The 17,252-nt window shown below is 40.3% G+C and overlaps 2 protein-coding genes across 5 annotated transcripts in view; one reads left to right on the plus strand and one right to left on the minus strand.

The window, feature by feature from the left end:
- si:dkey-97m3.1 (fatty acyl-CoA reductase 1) overlaps positions 1-13,078 on the plus strand; it is a 19,448-nt gene extending 6,370 nt beyond the window's left edge. For all 3 annotated transcript variants that reach the window (XM_057324237.1, XM_057324238.1, XM_057324239.1), the window contains 11 exons: positions 1,956-2,178; positions 6,680-6,855; positions 8,402-8,581; positions 8,662-8,839; positions 8,920-8,964; positions 9,161-9,279; positions 9,359-9,426; positions 9,588-9,759; positions 10,006-10,135; positions 10,673-10,800; positions 11,177-13,078. In XM_057324237.1, the coding sequence (XP_057180220.1) occupies positions 1,990-2,178; positions 6,680-6,855; positions 8,402-8,581; positions 8,662-8,839; positions 8,920-8,964; positions 9,161-9,279; positions 9,359-9,426; positions 9,588-9,759; positions 10,006-10,135; positions 10,673-10,800; positions 11,177-11,339 (1,548 nt within the window). In that variant the 5' untranslated portion in view covers positions 1,956-1,989 and the 3' untranslated portion in view covers positions 11,340-13,078. The remainder of the gene's footprint in view (positions 1-1,955; positions 2,179-6,679; positions 6,856-8,401; positions 8,582-8,661; positions 8,840-8,919; positions 8,965-9,160; positions 9,280-9,358; positions 9,427-9,587; positions 9,760-10,005; positions 10,136-10,672; positions 10,801-11,176) is intronic.
- The window catches only part of LOC130547883 (B-cell receptor CD22), a 6,821-nt gene continuing 1,786 nt past the window's right edge, over positions 12,218-17,252 (minus strand). Inside the window, exons 6-9 of one of the 2 annotated variants that reach the window (XM_057324236.1) lie at positions 15,043-15,330; positions 14,873-14,960; positions 14,579-14,627; positions 12,218-14,416 (exon numbers count right to left, since the gene is read on the minus strand). In XM_057324236.1, coding sequence (XP_057180219.1) covers positions 14,114-14,416; positions 14,579-14,627; positions 14,873-14,960; positions 15,043-15,330 — 728 coding nt within the window. In that variant the 3' untranslated portion in view covers positions 12,218-14,113. Of the gene's footprint in view, positions 14,417-14,578; positions 14,631-14,872; positions 14,961-15,042; positions 15,331-17,252 lie in introns of both variants that reach the window. The other variant, XM_057324235.1, reaches the window with a different exon arrangement.

The following is a 17,252-nucleotide window of genomic DNA, read 5'->3' on the forward strand; positions in this document are numbered from 1 at the left end:
TGTGTGTGTCTGTGTGTGTGTCTGTGTGTGTGTCTGTCTGTTTGTATGCGTGGATGTGCCTGTCTGTTTGTATCTATGAGTGTTCCTTTTTGTGTGTGTGTGTGTGTGTGTTTTGTCTGTCTGTGTGTGTCTGTGTGTGTGTGTGTGTGTGTGTGTGCGTGCGTGTGTGTGTGTGTTCGTGTTTGTATATCCCGGTGGGGACCTAAACCTGAATGCACACCAACACATGGGGACTCGTGTCACCGTGGGGACCAAAATTGAGGTCCCCAGGGGCAAAAAAGCTTATAAATTGTACAGAACAATATTTTTTTTATATCTAAAAATGCAAAAAGTTTTCTACGATCTTTAGGTTTAGGGGTTGGGTTAGGGATAGGGGAAAAAATATACAGTTTGTACAGTATAAAAAACAACATTACGCCTATGGACTGTCCCCACGGAGATAGTAAACCAGACATGTGTGTGCGTGCGTGCGTGCGTGCGAATACACGTGTTGACTCCTTTTCTACATTTAAAGCAGCTTATAGTCATTTTGCTTGCAAATCAAAGTTGGGCTTGTGTCCCCTTACAAAAACATTGTGTCTTTGTGGTGTTATGACAAAGTGTTGGTATTACATATTATTACAATACCACTTTGATATCATGGTTTCCTGTAGCTCAGTGGTTAGAGCATGGCGTTACAAAGCCAAGGTCATGGGTTCGATCCCAGGGATTGCACATAATTAGAAACAAATGTATAGTATAATGCAATGTAAGTCGATTTGGATAAAAGCATCTGCCAAATGCATAAATGTAATGGTGATGAATCGTAGTACCACAATATTTAAATGGTAAATGTAAAAAAACAGGGAACCACTCGGGTACGTGTACAAGAAATATCATGGCTAATTTTGGTTGATAGATTGATATATCAAGGTTGACATATCAGTCGGGCTTGGCCAATAAGAATCCACTTGACTGATTAAAAATGTCTCATCTACAGTATCTTGTGTCAGTTCACTGTGTCAGATCACTAATCCTCACCGTGTCACGGCTTTCATGAAGAATGTAGAGAATCAAGTGTTGTAAATTGTGTGTGAGTCAGGTAATGAGTTTATTCTGCTTCGTTTCATCCGCACTAATAGTTTTGAGTTTGTCTTTACAGGCTGTTGTTGACACACGAGGCTTTTAAAACACACAGATAACAATTAATGCAAAGCAGGGAAAACCGAAGGTACAGTCCTGGGCGTCTCTAGATGTTCTTCCTCAAAGCTCAATAAACACTTTCTGTCATGTTTAAGGCCCTTTATTTTGCATTTGTGCAAATCTATTGTGGTCTTCTGCTTCTGTCTATATGTGTGCAGGAAACAGAATGTTCTGCATTTTTCTTGTTTTTCTTTTCTTGATCTATAAGAGAAACATCTCATGCATGTACTGTAGAATTCCTGTGAACTGAACATCAAAGTTCAGCAAAACATCAATGTCAGCGTGAAAGACACATCATGGATGATGATTTATGTAGAAAAAAATCACACTTTTTGGAGGAGGCTCTAAAGTTTAGAGTCTAAACTAAATGCAGTGCAGAAACTATTTAGTCCCGGAATGTTTTTTCTGAGCATGTGACCTCGGAGAGGTTTATGAAAATCAGGTTGAGCACATTCCAGCTAAACGCCTCACAAATCAGCCAAATCTCGTTTTCCTCAAATGTTTACTTCACGCAGGTTTGTTTGAGGGTTTGTTCACAGAACGTTCCTGTAGCTCACAGGACTATAACTCACCTCATTTATACCTTCTGTACTGAAACAGGGTGATATAAAACACGGCGGGACTCGAATCCGAGATATCATAAATGAGCGCAGAGTTCAATTTACAGATACTTAATAAAAAGTGACAAATATTATTGACTTGCTTTCGCTTTGACTGGTAAGTGAACTGTTGGATGTTGATGCTCTCTCTCTCTCTCTCTTTCTGTCTTGTAGCATTCAGGAGGGAAGTTGATCTGTTATTATTATCATGGCCTCTATCTCGGAGTGGTACGCTGAGAAGAACGTGCTGATCACGGGGGCGACGGGCTTCATGGGAAAGGTGCTGGTGGAGAAACTCCTGCGCTCGTGCCCGAAGGTGAACGGCATTTATATTCTCGTCAGGCCGAAGGCGGGTCAATCCATGCAAGAACGCGTTCAAGATATGATGACGTGTAAGGTGAGGCTTCTGTGTGTGTGTTTGTCCGTGCATTGAATATTTCCACTCACAATCCATTCCATCAGCATATATTTTTTTGTCCTGTGCAAAGGTTGTTGATGTTCCAAAACTGTTCTTTAAACAATACATTCTGGTCGCTTCAAAACATTTCTTCAACTTCCTTAGAACACCGTCTGTTCTGTGTTCAGCTCTTTGTGTTGTGTATTGTCTGGTTTCTTTCATAGCCATCTTTTTGTCATGAGATATTTTAGCCTTGGTGACCCGATGACATCTAATCGTGTCACGTGACCGTTGGTTAACTGAACGTGACGCGTTGATCCTGTAATAGTCAAAAAGCAGAACCCAAGCGGGAGAACAAAGGTTTTCAGAAACCCATCTGTGTTTACTGTTATGTGGTCGCCAGGGCTTATCTTTATTGTTTCACCCAAACATGATCCTTTGAAAACCAGCCAATAATCTGCAAGAAAAATTACTCCGCTCACCCTAGGGCCATAATATTGTAAAATGCTCTTTGGTCGTTACCGTGGCGACCTGACCACAAACTCCATCCACATTTGGTATGGTTCAGAAGTCAAACTGCATTTTCATACATGTTGTGCTGTGACACAATGAGATCAGTCCGTCCCGGTCATGCAGTGCAGGTCTTCTGACGTGTTCTCTTCTCATAATATATAGCGTTACACTAGATCTAAAGATGATTCTGTAGCCATTGTTTATGTTTGTGTATTATTGTTTTATGAGATCAGATGCGTGCGTGTGTGTGTGTGGGGGATGTAAATGTGTTGAATGTGTAGGGACTCGTACAGAGCTGTGTTGTTCTTCAGATTGATTGTGTTTGTAGACAACCTGGAATGTTGGAATCTATTCAACATCATCAAACAGCACTTGTATTGTTCTGTTGTTTAAACGCCCTTTCACCAGATTCTGCGCTCTCTTTTTAAATGATTAAACATCCGACCTGTCTGTCTGTTTATTCTGCAGATGTTGAAATACTGTAGGTAAACGTACAGTTAAAAATATCATTTTAATGAATAGTGTGAAGGAAAAGAATAGGAGGAATTTTCTCATAATTTACTCACCATCCCAGATACGTGAGGTGTATGAATTCCTTCTTTCAGTTGAACACAAACTATTTGTAATCTAAGGGTGCATTCGTATTTCTAGTTCGGTTCTTTTGGTCCGGAAAACATTTAGTCCTGGTTCGCTTAGCGCTCAGACTGGCATTTTAACAGCGAACCTAAAGATATCGAACCAAACAGCTTACATGTAAAGTCACAACGTGATTGGACTGCTTTTATGATTTCTATTTTACAACAGAACTTTCCAGACATCCAAAACAATGCTGTGTGCACAGTGCTGCATGGGTTATACATGTTCAGTGTATCCCTGCGCATATGAGGGTATTTTTAGCCAGCCGGTTACTCGCGAAGACCTCATGAAGTATTTAAAGCAGTCAAAACGTGCCATATGTGAACACAACCTAAAGTGTTCTTAAAATGCTCCAAAAATGTCATTGGTTCTTGATGAAACGCACGTATGACAACGAGTCACGACACACACAGGAACCAATGAGTTTCAACATTACTGATGTGCCTTTGTATTTAAGCTTAGCACGGTGATCTGCTGACATATCGATTGCTTAAGATATTAATGTTTTCTCACAATCACGAACATTTATTAACCCACCCGAGTCATTTGGAGTACGTTTGAGTGCTTTTTGGAGCTTCGGCATGTTGACCCTCGTATATGAAGACGGCATACGTGAGGTTGAGTCATCATATTTGTGTGAACTTTTCCTTTAATGATGATGAAATAAGTCTCAGTGCGGGTTTAAAGAGAGAGGAGCGTTTAAGAAACAGTCAGATGTGGTTGAGTCTCTTTCAAAAAGAGATATTGATCTTACCGCAGATCTGGCAGCTCGCGTGAACCTCTGCATCTTCTCCCTGGGATTAAATATTTGTGTAATGGTGCCGTTTTCCCACTTTTAATAAGTTTGACTAAATATAGCTTATTATCCTCTTTATTATATGCTGAATAATGTAATTTACATCTGTTCTAGTAGGCCTCATGTATTGGTCAAATGATGTTTTGCATTAAATGGAATAATGTTCACGGGTTTGTTTGAGGGTCAGGTTTGGAGGTAGTTGGAGAGATAGTGAATATCATTGACATAATATAAAATTCCTCCATGAGAGTCTATGAGAGTTCTTCACTAATGGACCTTTTAGATGTGTGTGGGTTTACTTAACTACAGTGTGTGTGCACATGTGTGTGTGTGTGTGTGTGTGTGAGCACACCCTTTACCACAGAGCCTCTGTCATCACTTAAGGGCACAAGAGCAAAGGAACTGAGGACCTATTGTTTCTCTCTCTCCCACACACACTCAAACACACTGTAGACTGTTTGTGCCAGAGGGTACAGTGGAAGACTGGCACCGGCATACCGCCATCCCACAATGCACCGTTTGCTCTCTCTCCACCACAGACGAGAGAAAGCATAAAATTGCAGTAGCTGACCTCAGAGAACCCTTGACCTCAATCCACTCTGCGTGTGGTTCTCTACATCTGTATGTCACTTCCTGTCTAATACATGTGCTCACCGTCTCTCTCACTGACAGCTGTTTAACAAGAGGCGGGTACATCTGAAATATTTCATCTCAAATCCCACAATGACTTAAAAACTTCAAACCAAAGTATTAAAACCGGTCAGATTTTTTTTCCCTTTGAAAGTAAAAATAACTGTTTGTTAATAGACAAGAAACCGTTTCTAAACAGGAAACGCTCTGTGTGTGTGTGTGTGGACTTCGTTGTTGTAATCTTTCCCGGAGATGAAGTTGTGGTGTTTCGTCCTGTTGCAGCACACGAGTTTGTTTTATTTTTGTTTCCTGGCAACACAAACCGCAACAGGAAGCCATGTTCAGTGTCCGTCATGTGTGTGTTTTTTGACAGGATGTTAGTGATCCAGTGCCTGGAGCTTCACATGATCATGAGTAGATTTTATCTCCTGAGTGAGTGATTCTTGATCATTAGGTGCTTGTGTGTCTGCATTCAGAGATGATCGTTTTCATTCCTATAATATGTGTAAAGGCGGGGTGGACGTGTGTTTCTGACACATCTTTAAGACCGCCCCACTCCTGACTGTTAGCTGTGAAAACAGATGCAGTCATCTCATGTCCTGACATGCAAAATCACTCTGATAACATCTCCTGTTGATCCTCCCAGTATTTTATGCCTCATAAATGCCTTCAGACATTATTACATTTCGTTCCCACACAGTTCAGTCAGTGGTAGATTGTGCAAGTGCTCCAATAAACAGAGAACATGAGTAAACCCAGTTATTAAATGTGTTCCTCTGTCATGAATTCATACTGTCATGCTTTTATTTTTGCATCAGATATTTTTTATCTAGTTTTTTGTAGTTTAATGGATGTTTTGAATTAGCTTTTATTTTTGTAGATTTAATTTTAGTTTTTTTTTAGCTATATTGTTATGTGTTTTTAGTGTTTTCCATTTTACTCTATTAATCTTTAATTTATTTTTGTTTCAGTTTTAGTTTCCGTTTAGTGTTTGTTTGTTTTTGTTGATCATTTTAGTGCCTTAACTTATTCTTATTTAAATTTATTGTTAGAGGCAATCTTTCCCATTTTTGTTGATTTATTTTTTAAATAATCTTAGGCCAACATTTTATTTTATTGTAATTTAACAAACGTTTGAATGGTTGTAGTCCTAGAAATTATTAAAACCCTGTTTTGTATATTAAATCATTTTAAAAACACGATGCAAAGTAGTTGTGCCGCAGGATTTCAGTCCCTGAAGGACTCTGTTCAAGCACCGTTTTTCCTTTAGCACTTGCAGATCCTGTTCATATTATATAAATATGTAAAACGATGCACTGGTGTCACGCCGGAGAGCGAGAGAGACACATTAGGACACAACAGCTGTGGGAGGCAAAGCGCAGCATCTGTCCGGCCTCTGTCAGGTGCCTGCTGGTGGGGTTACAGGAGGTCACTTATTACGTCTGCCTCTAATACAGAGCGAACGATTCTGATTGGCTGTGAATGTAAGAATGTACCACGGTCGGACCCTTGGAATTGTGGGTAACATAAGTTAAGCATGTGTCAGCCCAAGCGGAGAATGCCGCGCTGACACAAATCCTCTTCTGATATCAGATTACTCTGACAGACATCACAGCACACACAGAGTCGAGAGGACGGAGCTTACGCTCACGTTCCTCTGTATGAAAAATACACACGGGGGATGAAATGTATTCTTCATTACATAAACACTAAAGTCAAAAGTGACATAACATGTTCTATCATTTGCTTCTTTTGTCTTGGCCAATCACATAATGTCATCTGAAGGGCTGATATCTCTTAAAAACGTGTCTGTGTTTTTAAACCAATATTAAAATGTTTTCATTAAGCAGCAGTCTTTATGTGGTTTTCTTTCGCATCGTGACATTGTTTTCACGTCAGATAAGCGAGCATGACCTTGTTTTGCAGCTGTTTGACCGCGTACGTGAGGATAATCCAGAGTTTCATCAGAAGGTCATTCCCATCAGCAGCGAGCTCACACAGCCCGGATTGGCCATCAGTCCAGAGGATGTGCAGAAACTCACCTCCTGTATCAACATCGTCTTTCACTGTGCCGCCACCATCCGCTTCGACGAACCGCTCAAGTAAGAGACACGTCACCTACACCGCTACACCTTTATGTTCTGTCACAATCTTCTTTTGCTAAAAATCTCGCCCTCTTCTGTCAGAGATCTGTCACAATCATGAAAGTAAGAGGGGGCACTAAAACCGTCACGAATCCCCAAGACTAAGGCAGGGGAGACTGGTCCAGCCCTCCTCAAAGTCATCTGATCCACATAGTCCCAACCCTAAAAAGCCATCCTAAAATAGTCCTCGCATAAAATAAAATAGAGCTTGCGGAGGTGAAATAACAGCAAAAATTTGTGTTCAAAATGTAAGTCTGTTAATATGCTTTTCTTGTTTATTGAAGGTATATAAAATAAACATCATGTTTATCATGTTATTATGTAAAAAAAAAACAAGAGCTCATAGCTTGAATTTTGTGAACATTTGGATGAATTTTCTTGACATTTTTTACCAAATTTCTTCAGAAATTAAGATGAAAGTAAGTTATTGATTGCATTTGAAAAAATCTTTTTTTACATGTTTGCAGTTTATTTAAACAGTGCACCGGTAGTTTAGTTATATCCCCACAGTCTTAAAATAAAACCCTGAGTCCTCTTAGTTTGAGCAGAGACAAGACAAGAATACACATGAGGTTGAGTTAGAGACAAAACCGAGACTTTCAAAAAAATGTTTTTTGGGGAAACTGAATGTCTGACTCTAAGCTAAAGCCAGCGCACATAAAGGAGAGAGAAAACTGAATAGAAATGAGAAAAGAGACATGCTGCTGTGCTGTGCCATGGGTCTCTAACTGAGGAACAGATGTTGTCACAGCTGGAAGAACCAGAGAACGCTGAATCCCCTCCTTCAGATCAGCATCTGATCCAAAACTTTCTGCAACATTTACTTCAAACAATTTCAACTAATTTACCTCCATATTGTGACACATTCTACATGAAACTGGATCTGCACCAGCATACCTTCACACCCCCCTACACCCCATCAAGAACCCTGCGTTCAGCAAAAGAGCGGCGTCTTGTATTGCCTTCTCATAAGGGCAGTAAATCGCTCTCCCGCTCATTCTCCTTCACAACTCCTGGTGGAACATTCTTCCTAACTCGGTCCGGTCAACCACATCTCTCACAACATTCAAAAACCCATCTCTTCTGTGAACCCTTGACAGACAAATGAGAGAGAGAGAAAACACTAACCCTCTCTCTTTCTCTCAACAGGTTTTTGTTGAAACTAGTATCTTTGTATTAGTACCTATTATATATTGCTCCTGTATGACATGTCGCTTTATTGCTCCCTGAACTCTCTGTAAGTCGCTTTGGATAAAAGCGTCTAATAAATGATTAAATGTAAATGTGAAAAGCTTAGAACAGGAAATGATTTTGTTCATGTAGAACGGCAAAGAGTCGACATCAGAAGCTGAGCAAGTTTGATCGTTTCTCTGTATTTGTTTTGTATAGTTGTTGACTCTGCTATTCTCTTCAGTTAGAGGATTTTTATAAAGTTATATCATTATAGTTATCGTGATTCTACTTGGTGTGATGCATCACGTCTGAACGTGTGTTTTTTCCGCAGACACGCCCTGCAGCTGAACGTCATCGCCACGCAACAGCTCCTGTCTCTGGCGCAACAGATGCAACACCTGCACGCGTTCATCCACATCTCCACCGCATACGCCAACTGCAACCGCAGACACATCGATGAGGTCATCTACCCTCCGCCCGTCGAGCCCAAGAAGCTCATCGACTCTTTAGAGTGAGTGTCATCATCAACACATGTAACTTTACATATAACCGCTCCTGTCCCGCTGATCTCAAGTGTGTGTGTGTGTGTAGATGGATGGACGACGGCATTGTATGTGACATCACACCACGACTAATAGGGGACCGACCCAACACGTACACCTTCACCAAAGCGCTGGCGGAGTGCGTCATCCAGCAGGAGAGCCACAAACTCAACATTGGCATTATAAGACCGTCTATCGTAGGAGCCAGCTGGCAGGAACCCTTCCCAGTGAGTGACACGTCTGCTTCTTCAGACCATAATACTCACATCCCGCTTATTCTGAGTAATCTCATGTCTGTGTTTGACAGGGGTGGATAGACAACTTTAATGGACCAAGTGGTATTTTCATTGCTGTAAGTTCGTTCTCAGTTTCTGCTTTATGATATTCTACAGAGTATGCTAACGACACTAAACAGCAAAATGATGCCGTTTCAAGTGCAAAAATAATGTTTGACATGAGATGCCACGTCACATTTTTAAATGAGTTTGTATGTCCAACTACATACAAACTCTGCGACATGCTAACGTTTGTGTTTGTGTGTGTTGCAGGCTGGGAAGGGCATTCTGCGTACCATGAGAGCCAGCAATGACGCCGTGGCTGATTTAATACCCGTAGATGTGGTTATAAACCTCACACTGGCTGCAGGCTGGTACACCAGTGTACACAGGTGAGTTCGCACACACCTACCTTCAAATCTGTGTGTGTGTGAAAATGTTTTGATATCATTGATGTTTTTACACTTCCAGACCAAAAACGTCACTAGTGTACAACTGTACGACAGGGGGCATTAACCCCTTCCACTGGGGAGAGATCGGTACGTGACGCGTTTCTTATAGCACGTGTCTAGGAAGTGTCAGTTATGTCTTCAGGGGTAAAGTGTTCATGTTCGGCTGTTTGTTGAGATCACTTTGCTCTAGTATAAGGAGTCACATTAGTGCCAGAAAACAGCTGTAAAATATTATATTGTGTTTACAGAGCATCACGTGATGTCCACGTTCAAAAGGAACCCGCTGGAGCAGGCCTTCCGTCGTCCCAACGCCAACATCACCTCCAATTACCTGATGAACCAGTACTGGATTCTAGTCAGTCACAAGTTCCCTGCATTCATCTATGACCTCTTCCTGCGTCTGTCCGGACAGAAACCGCAGTAAGAACACAAGACGATATCAGATCTTCACTACGCAGTTGTTGTGGCCGAAAGAAGTCACAATAAAGAGAGAATCGTGATAATATTACGTTTTTTTTATGGTCAAGACCCTTATTGTACCACCACCACTGCGCACCAATAAAACATTGTACTTGTAGTGTATATATTACAGTAAGCATGTTCCAGACAGATGTGTTGTGTTTGTCATGGAGTGAAGTTGAGCGTGATCTGTGTGTTTTCGTTCAGGATGACGCGCATATTCAACCGTCTGCACAAAGCCATCGGTCTGCTGGAGTACTTCAGCAGTCAAGACTGGGAGTGGAAATCTGACAACATGCACATGCTGATGAGTGAACTCAGCCCGGAGGATCGCAAGGTTTCATTCTCTCTCTCTCTCACACACAAGACCTTGAATGAAGATTATAAGTTGTTTAGGTCGGATCCAGACTCAACATTACATTACAATGAGTGCACATACTGTATGCCACATGTATCTAGTTACATAGTATGCCATGTGTGGCTGTTTTCTGAATTAATTACGTGAAACAATTATTTTGTATATTAGTAAGACTTACTGTATGTACATCTTGCATAATACTTGACACACATACTTAATATAACAGTCCAATTAAAATCATACAGACCATTTATTTATGCAAATAGTGTCACTAATCTACAGCTTATAGACAATTTGCTATAATACCGTGTATTCATTATTTTCCTCTTCTTTATCACTTATTTTCCCTAATTTCATGTTTTTTCTTATGTTGTTTGTTCCACAATGTGCTTTCTGTACAACCATGCAAGATGTTGAAGGGTGCTATAGAAGTTAACTTGAATTAAGCGTTTGGGCAATGATGAAATTCTAAGGATAAGTTTCTGTAACTTGAACCATAAAACCTTTTTATTGCAGACGTACAACTTTGACGTTCGCCAGCTGAACTGGCCGGAGTACATCGAGAATTACTGTATTGGGACCAAGAAGTATGTTCTGAACGAGGATATGTCTGACATTCCTGCTGCCAGACAACACTTGAGGAAGTACGACCTGTTCTCACTTTAATTCTACTTTATTGACTTCTGTATACTTCACAGAAACTCTTACTCTAGAATGTGACTCACATAACGTACACCGTAATGTCTTTCCAAACCCATATGGGGTTACAGAGAATCTTCATTGAGCGTATCCGTCAAGTTATAAAAATAATCCATTGTGTTCATGAAGTTATTGAAATCATCATTCACTGAGCGTCTTTTGCTTGTAGCAGACAAGAATGTTTTTTATAAGAGTGAATCGTGTGAGTAGAGAAGAGTAGATTACGGAAAGGTTTGGTTTGCATGTAACGGTCGTCTCATGTGTTGGGTGTTTGATTTAATCAAAAGGCTGAATAATTGATTCTCTTCCTCCCGCACACAGGCTGAGAAACATCCGATACACGTTCAACACCGTGTTGCTGGTCTTCATCTGGCGTGTTTTCATCGCTCGCTCTCAGATGGCCAGGAACATCTGGTACTTCGTCGTGAGCTTGTGCTTCAAGTTCCTGTCGTACTTCAGGGCGTCCAGCACTCTGAGCCAATGACCGCAGCGCACAGGAAGTGTGTGTCCTCTTCCTCCACGACTTCCTGTCCCACGCACAGATATTTCTTTAGCTTTCCTCACCGTCCGCTCGTCCTCCTTACCGCTCTATTGATGACGTGTCTGCTATTTTTTAAAGTGTCTCCTTTTATAATGACTGTCCTTAATACCGATTATATATGCAACTGCATTTACAGTGTTTATCCTTTTTATCTGGTGGCCATTCAATGTCCAGAGATGTTGCCTTTGTGTCTTCTGTTGATTTTTTAGCTTCTTCACAACAGACAGTGTTCTAGCAAAGGACCGGCATCTTTATGGAGGTTTTTAGCACTAACCACTGAAGCTCTGCTGACATCAGCGTTATCTCTGTCTGTCTGTTTTAATATCGTGTCAAGTCTGCGTTACTATCAGCAGTAACAAGGGCATGATCTCTAGTTTTCATGATCTCTACTATTTTTATTATTTTAGGTATTTCGTTCAGGTTTGTGTTTCTGGTTGTTTAAATTGCATCTTGTACAAATGATTATTTATATCATTTAACTCACCACAATGTGTCACATTTCACCCCTAAATAGGAAGGCGGACAAAAGAAATTAGGACAAGTCAGACTTATTTGCATTGTGTCACAATTTAAGGAATTTCACAAATGGTCATTCTTAATGTAATACAGCTTTTATTTCATACAGTACAGAATAACTTAATACAGTGTTTTTATTATTTAAATCAGAATAGAATAGAATATGAACTAAAGGCAGAACAGCAATAACGCCATGATCTAATAATACTACTAATAATTTTAATTATGTGATCTGTGCTACAACATTGAGAAGGATCTGGGTGGAATTCCAAAAAAAGTGACACAATTCAAAAAAGGCTTTATTGTCTATATGCAAAATACAGTCTCATTTCTTTTATTTTAGGGGTGAAATTAAAAGCCGGGGCCTCATTTATAAAACTTAAGTAAATCTAAAGTAGATTTAATTCTTAAAGTTTGCGTAGACACATTCAAGAGTTTCCATAGGGTGTGTGTATACACACATTTTATTGCCTATTTTGTGTGTACGCAATGTTTATACATCAGGCCCGTGGTGTTGTTTAATGAGAGCACATTAATGTTGTGTTTGTTTGTACACACTGAGTTTACACCATAAACATCTTGATGATTTAGTGTGAGGATTTTGCAGATGGACATACAGTTTCATTGACCTGTAAATAATCAAACGTATATGAATATAATACTTTTCGGATGATATACATACCAAAAATGTACAAATGTATATTTGCTCATCTGTTTCCTGAAAGGACAGAGGGCTTCCCATATTTTTTTAAAGAAAAGGGAAAAATGATGAAAAAGTATATATGTGTTGATATCAGTGACGTTTGTTTTTACTTTAGCTCTGTTTAAAGTGCCCTAAAAGTCCATTTTTTTAAAGTCTGTTAAATCTGTTCAAAGCCAACAGCAGAAATCCTAAAACAAACAGTACAGTACATGGATTTTAAAAGGGAACGTCCCTCGCAAATCTTTTTTCAACTTTCATAGGGTTTTACAGCATCTTGTTGGCATGGCGACACCATTTGGACAAATGGTGCTCTGTCGTCCAGATAGGGCTTTGGTTTTTCTACACTCCACCTAGTGGTCTTTTGCCAAATTGTATTTTTAGATTGCATCGAGGGGGGACGGACCCCACTTTGTAAAGTGTTTGCCTTCCGTCTTTTGTATGTTTCGCACACAGTATTCATGGTCACCATGAAACCGCACGTCTTCCTCCGCTTAGGTTATACGAGTCTTGAACAATTTTACTTTGGAAAAGGGAAAGAGTTAGAAACATATCTATAGAAGTGCATCTGTAGAGAAAGTACTACACACACACACACACACACACTAAAATGTCCTCTTAGGATGAACAGAGCATTCCAGTCATGAGATACACAGCCATTTTTCTATCAGAATCAAACACCTTGATGTCTTAAATGAGAACGTCTGTCATTTTGAGCCAATTGCTGAGCTGTTACTGCCAACATGATCTCTGCTATCTAAAAAAACTTTTGAGAGAGGTGTAGATGATGTTTTTACAGCATCGAGCATTTTGGGATGGTGTATCTAATTTTGGAGTCTACAATGAGGCCATGATGAGTCCAAAATGTGTTTTTATTCAAAAATGTCATTTTCCCCAGTAACGCATGCTTGTTTGCTTTTTACGTATGAAATTACACCGCAGTGAAGTTGCTGGCATAGTTCTGACCTTCCTTTACTCAACATTTGTCTTTGGTCTCTGATGTGTGCCGTCAGACGTGTGCCGTTGAGATCCTTGAATGACAATTGTTGCAAAGACTTCATGAGAAAATAAACTGAAATGACTGAGAACAAATGTGCCGGGTGTCTTTATTGCATTCTAGCGATAATAGCAGTTATAAGCATGCGAATAAGCAGACACAATATTCAACCAGCTACCACAGATTTCAGTTTGTAAAGCATGTCCCATAAGAAAGAAAACTCACTGATGAGATCTCTTTAATATTTCTCAATGAGATTAAATGAAGAGCAAATGGAGATTTTCGCTCAAGTTTCTTGTGTGTCTCCTGAGAAAAATATGAACGCAAACATTTTCCAGATGATTTGACCTCTACAACCTACATTTTTTTACACCTCCGTACTCTTCATGTGTTCGACAGTCACACTCTCATTTGATTCTCTTTTATTTCTCCTAACATCTGAGACTCAGGTTGACAGTTCTGTTATTCCGTCAGTTGTGTTTATTGTTAATTGATCAGTCTGGACTAGATGATATTTTCATATGTTGTGTCTTCTGTGCTCTTTATCATCGTGTCTGGTGTGCTTTGATTTGTTTTGGAGTCTGCTGAGATGTTTTTCGCCTCTGTCGCATCTGCGGCGTGATGTTGGACTTCAGAGTAGTCTGTGGTGAGTGAGATGTCTCTTTTCTCACCTGACGCCGCTTCAGTGTTTGTAAAGTTAATGGAGCTATAATGAAGAGATTCTGATGTGTGGTGTGTGACGGCTTCAGTTGATGAAAACGTGCTTTTATTGACATAAACATCACCTTCATTATCCAATACAGCAGCCTGATGAGACGATAAAGAAACAGAATTAGTGTCTGTGTATGTGCATAAAATCTGGTTTTAAAAATATATAATAAAATAAAATATAACATGGTGAAATATGTTCCTCAATATACTATTTATTATAATAACTTTTCAGGTTTAGTCTGTGTTTAACCCACTCACAAGTCCAGTTGAATCTTCATGTTCAGTCTGTGATGGTTTGCAGTTCTGTCTACTGAAAAAAAAAAGTTTTAGATTTGTCATGGAGCAAGTTGTATTTTGATGATTCCAAAGACATTTTATTTCAGCTATGAATGAAAACATTTATTCTTTTATTTAAATGTTGATTTAAAGTCTGATCAGAACAGAATTTGTCTATTTTGGTTCAAGCTGCTGGAACATTTGCAAAGCTTAAATCTGTGTCTAGTTTAGCTTTGTTCATTACGTGTTGAGTGTGTTTTGTGATGATTTACCCACCGCGTGCAGAAGAGTGACACGATACCAACTATCAACATCACTATCACACCGATGACAACTCCAGCCAGCAATGACAGACCGTCAACACCTAGAGAGCCATTTAAATGTTATTTGTTCGTTCTTGCGTTGTGTGCTTTAAAAAAAGATTTGACATAAAACCTGAATCTCACATGAAGGAGGAGGCTGAAGCTCCTGAAACTGTTGGCTGGCGCTTCCGTGGCTGTTACCGCTGACACACTGCAGAGTGGGCGTGTCTGTGAGCGGTTGATTGACAGTGAGGGTGGTCCTGAACTTTGTGTCCCCCAGTTGCTCCTGAAAGATAGATGTGCTGGTGGAGTTCACGACGGGCCGTCCAGACAGACGCCACTCCAGCGTTGGGACGGGATTTCCATCAACCTCACAGAAGCATGTAATGATGTCACTTTTGCTGCAGGACGACTGGGAGATTTTAGGGGCATCTGAAAAAACAAAAGTGTATTGGGGTCATTGTCATTGTGTATGCTGGATGATTTTCTTTATGTCTCACAGGTTATATTCAGAATGATGGTGTCGGAGATCTGGTTGCCGTGTTTGTTGTGAGCAGTGCAGTAGTACGGTCCGATGTGTTGGGGTTCAGTTTTATTAAAGCTCAGGTATGGTCCGGTCTGTAGATGTTTCAGATGTCCTTCAGTATCTCTGTGCCAGGTGAAGTTGATGACCGCTGGATTTCCATCACTGCTGCAGGTGAGAGACACTGAAAGACCCTTTAAGAACTTTGTGTAACTTGTTGCTCTGTTACAAGAGAATTTACAAAACGGGAAACAAACCTTCAACAGATTTGCTTTGTGATTTTGAGGGGTGTACCAGGCCAACGGTTGAAAAGAATACCAAAGTCGAATACCAAAAATCGAATTGTTTTCTACACAAAAGGATTTGACCGTTTTTTATGTGGAAATGTGGAACTTCATTTAATCACTTTTCATACGACTGTCACTGAACTAATCCTTTAAAATGATTCTGTTTTTCCTCATCTGTGTGTTAATAATATTGTCTGCCAAACAAAATCATGTAAATGTATTCAAGCGCTTTTTCAAGAGAGCAACATATTACCTCCTCCTACAATCAATGAGTCTGATCACTCAGAAAACTAACAACACAAGCTGAATGAAAACGAATGAATGTTATTGTGCATAATTCTGATCATTTTGTGTCATTTTGTGCATATGTGCACTTTTGGGCTCTGTTGTACATCCCACTTATAAGAAGTATTCATAGGAATGATATTACCATAGATGTGTTAATAATCAGACCAATAACAATTATACAAGTGAATATATGAAGATGATTTAATGATTTAATGACATAATCAGTATACTTAAGCATTGATTGAGTGTTGTTTGAACATATAAGTATATTTTTAATCGTTTTAACCAAGTATAGATAGCCCCTCCATGACACCCTGAAGGATCTGCCGGAGAGGTAGGATTTGAACCAGTGGAGAGGAGAGCCTGAGATTCCTAGAGATGTGAAGTGACCTATTACCCGAAATGTGACCTCTGCATTTAACCCATCGAGAGTAGTGAACACACGCACATCAAGTGGTGAACACACGTACACCCGGAGCAGTGGGCAGCTATCACTGCAGTGCCCTGGGAGCAAGTAGGGGTAAGGTGCCTTGCTCAAGGGCACCTCAGTCGTTACCTGCCGGCCCTGAGGATCAAACCAGCAACCTTCTGGTCACAAGTCCGACTCTCTAACCATTAGGCCTGCCCACAGATGACGGAGTTTCTAGCAGTATCTGGTGATTGACAGTGTCAAACGCTGCAGAAAGGTCTAGCAGAATCAGGACCGAGGATTTAGATTCCGCCTTGGCTAGCCGCAGTGCTTCTGTGACTGATAGCAGTGCAGTCTCAGTGGAGTGGTTTGTTTTGAAGCCAGACTGCTTGATATCCAGTAGCTTATTCTGGGATAGGTAGGAAGACACCTGGTTAAAAACTGCTCTTTCAAGTGTTTTTGCAATAAATGGGAGGAGACAGACAGGTCTGTAACTGTTGGTAGTAGAGGAGTCCAATATGGGTTTCTTAAGTAGGGGCGTGACCTGGGCCTGTTTGAATGTGGATGGAAAGTAGTAGTATAGTAGGAATAAAAATGACTATGGAGAGTGATGTAATAGAACCAGTAGCATACAAGATGATGAGTTCAGACAGGGTGTTATTTGCACACAATGTTAGCACAGGTGAGTAAAGACATAGAATGTAAACAGATGATAGAAGCAGATGGTTGTTACTGTCTTTAGTTCCAGGAGATCATGGATGGCTGGCAGGTGAATCCGGGAGTGTGCAGGTGAGTGAGAACTGTGGAGTACTTGGAAGGCTTGCAGACACGTTGAAGAACTGGAAAC

The sequence above is a fragment of the Triplophysa rosa genome, linkage group LG24 (assembly GCF_024868665.1).
Source record: "Triplophysa rosa linkage group LG24, Trosa_1v2, whole genome shotgun sequence".
NCBI lineage: Eukaryota > Metazoa > Chordata > Actinopteri > Cypriniformes > Nemacheilidae > Triplophysa > Triplophysa rosa.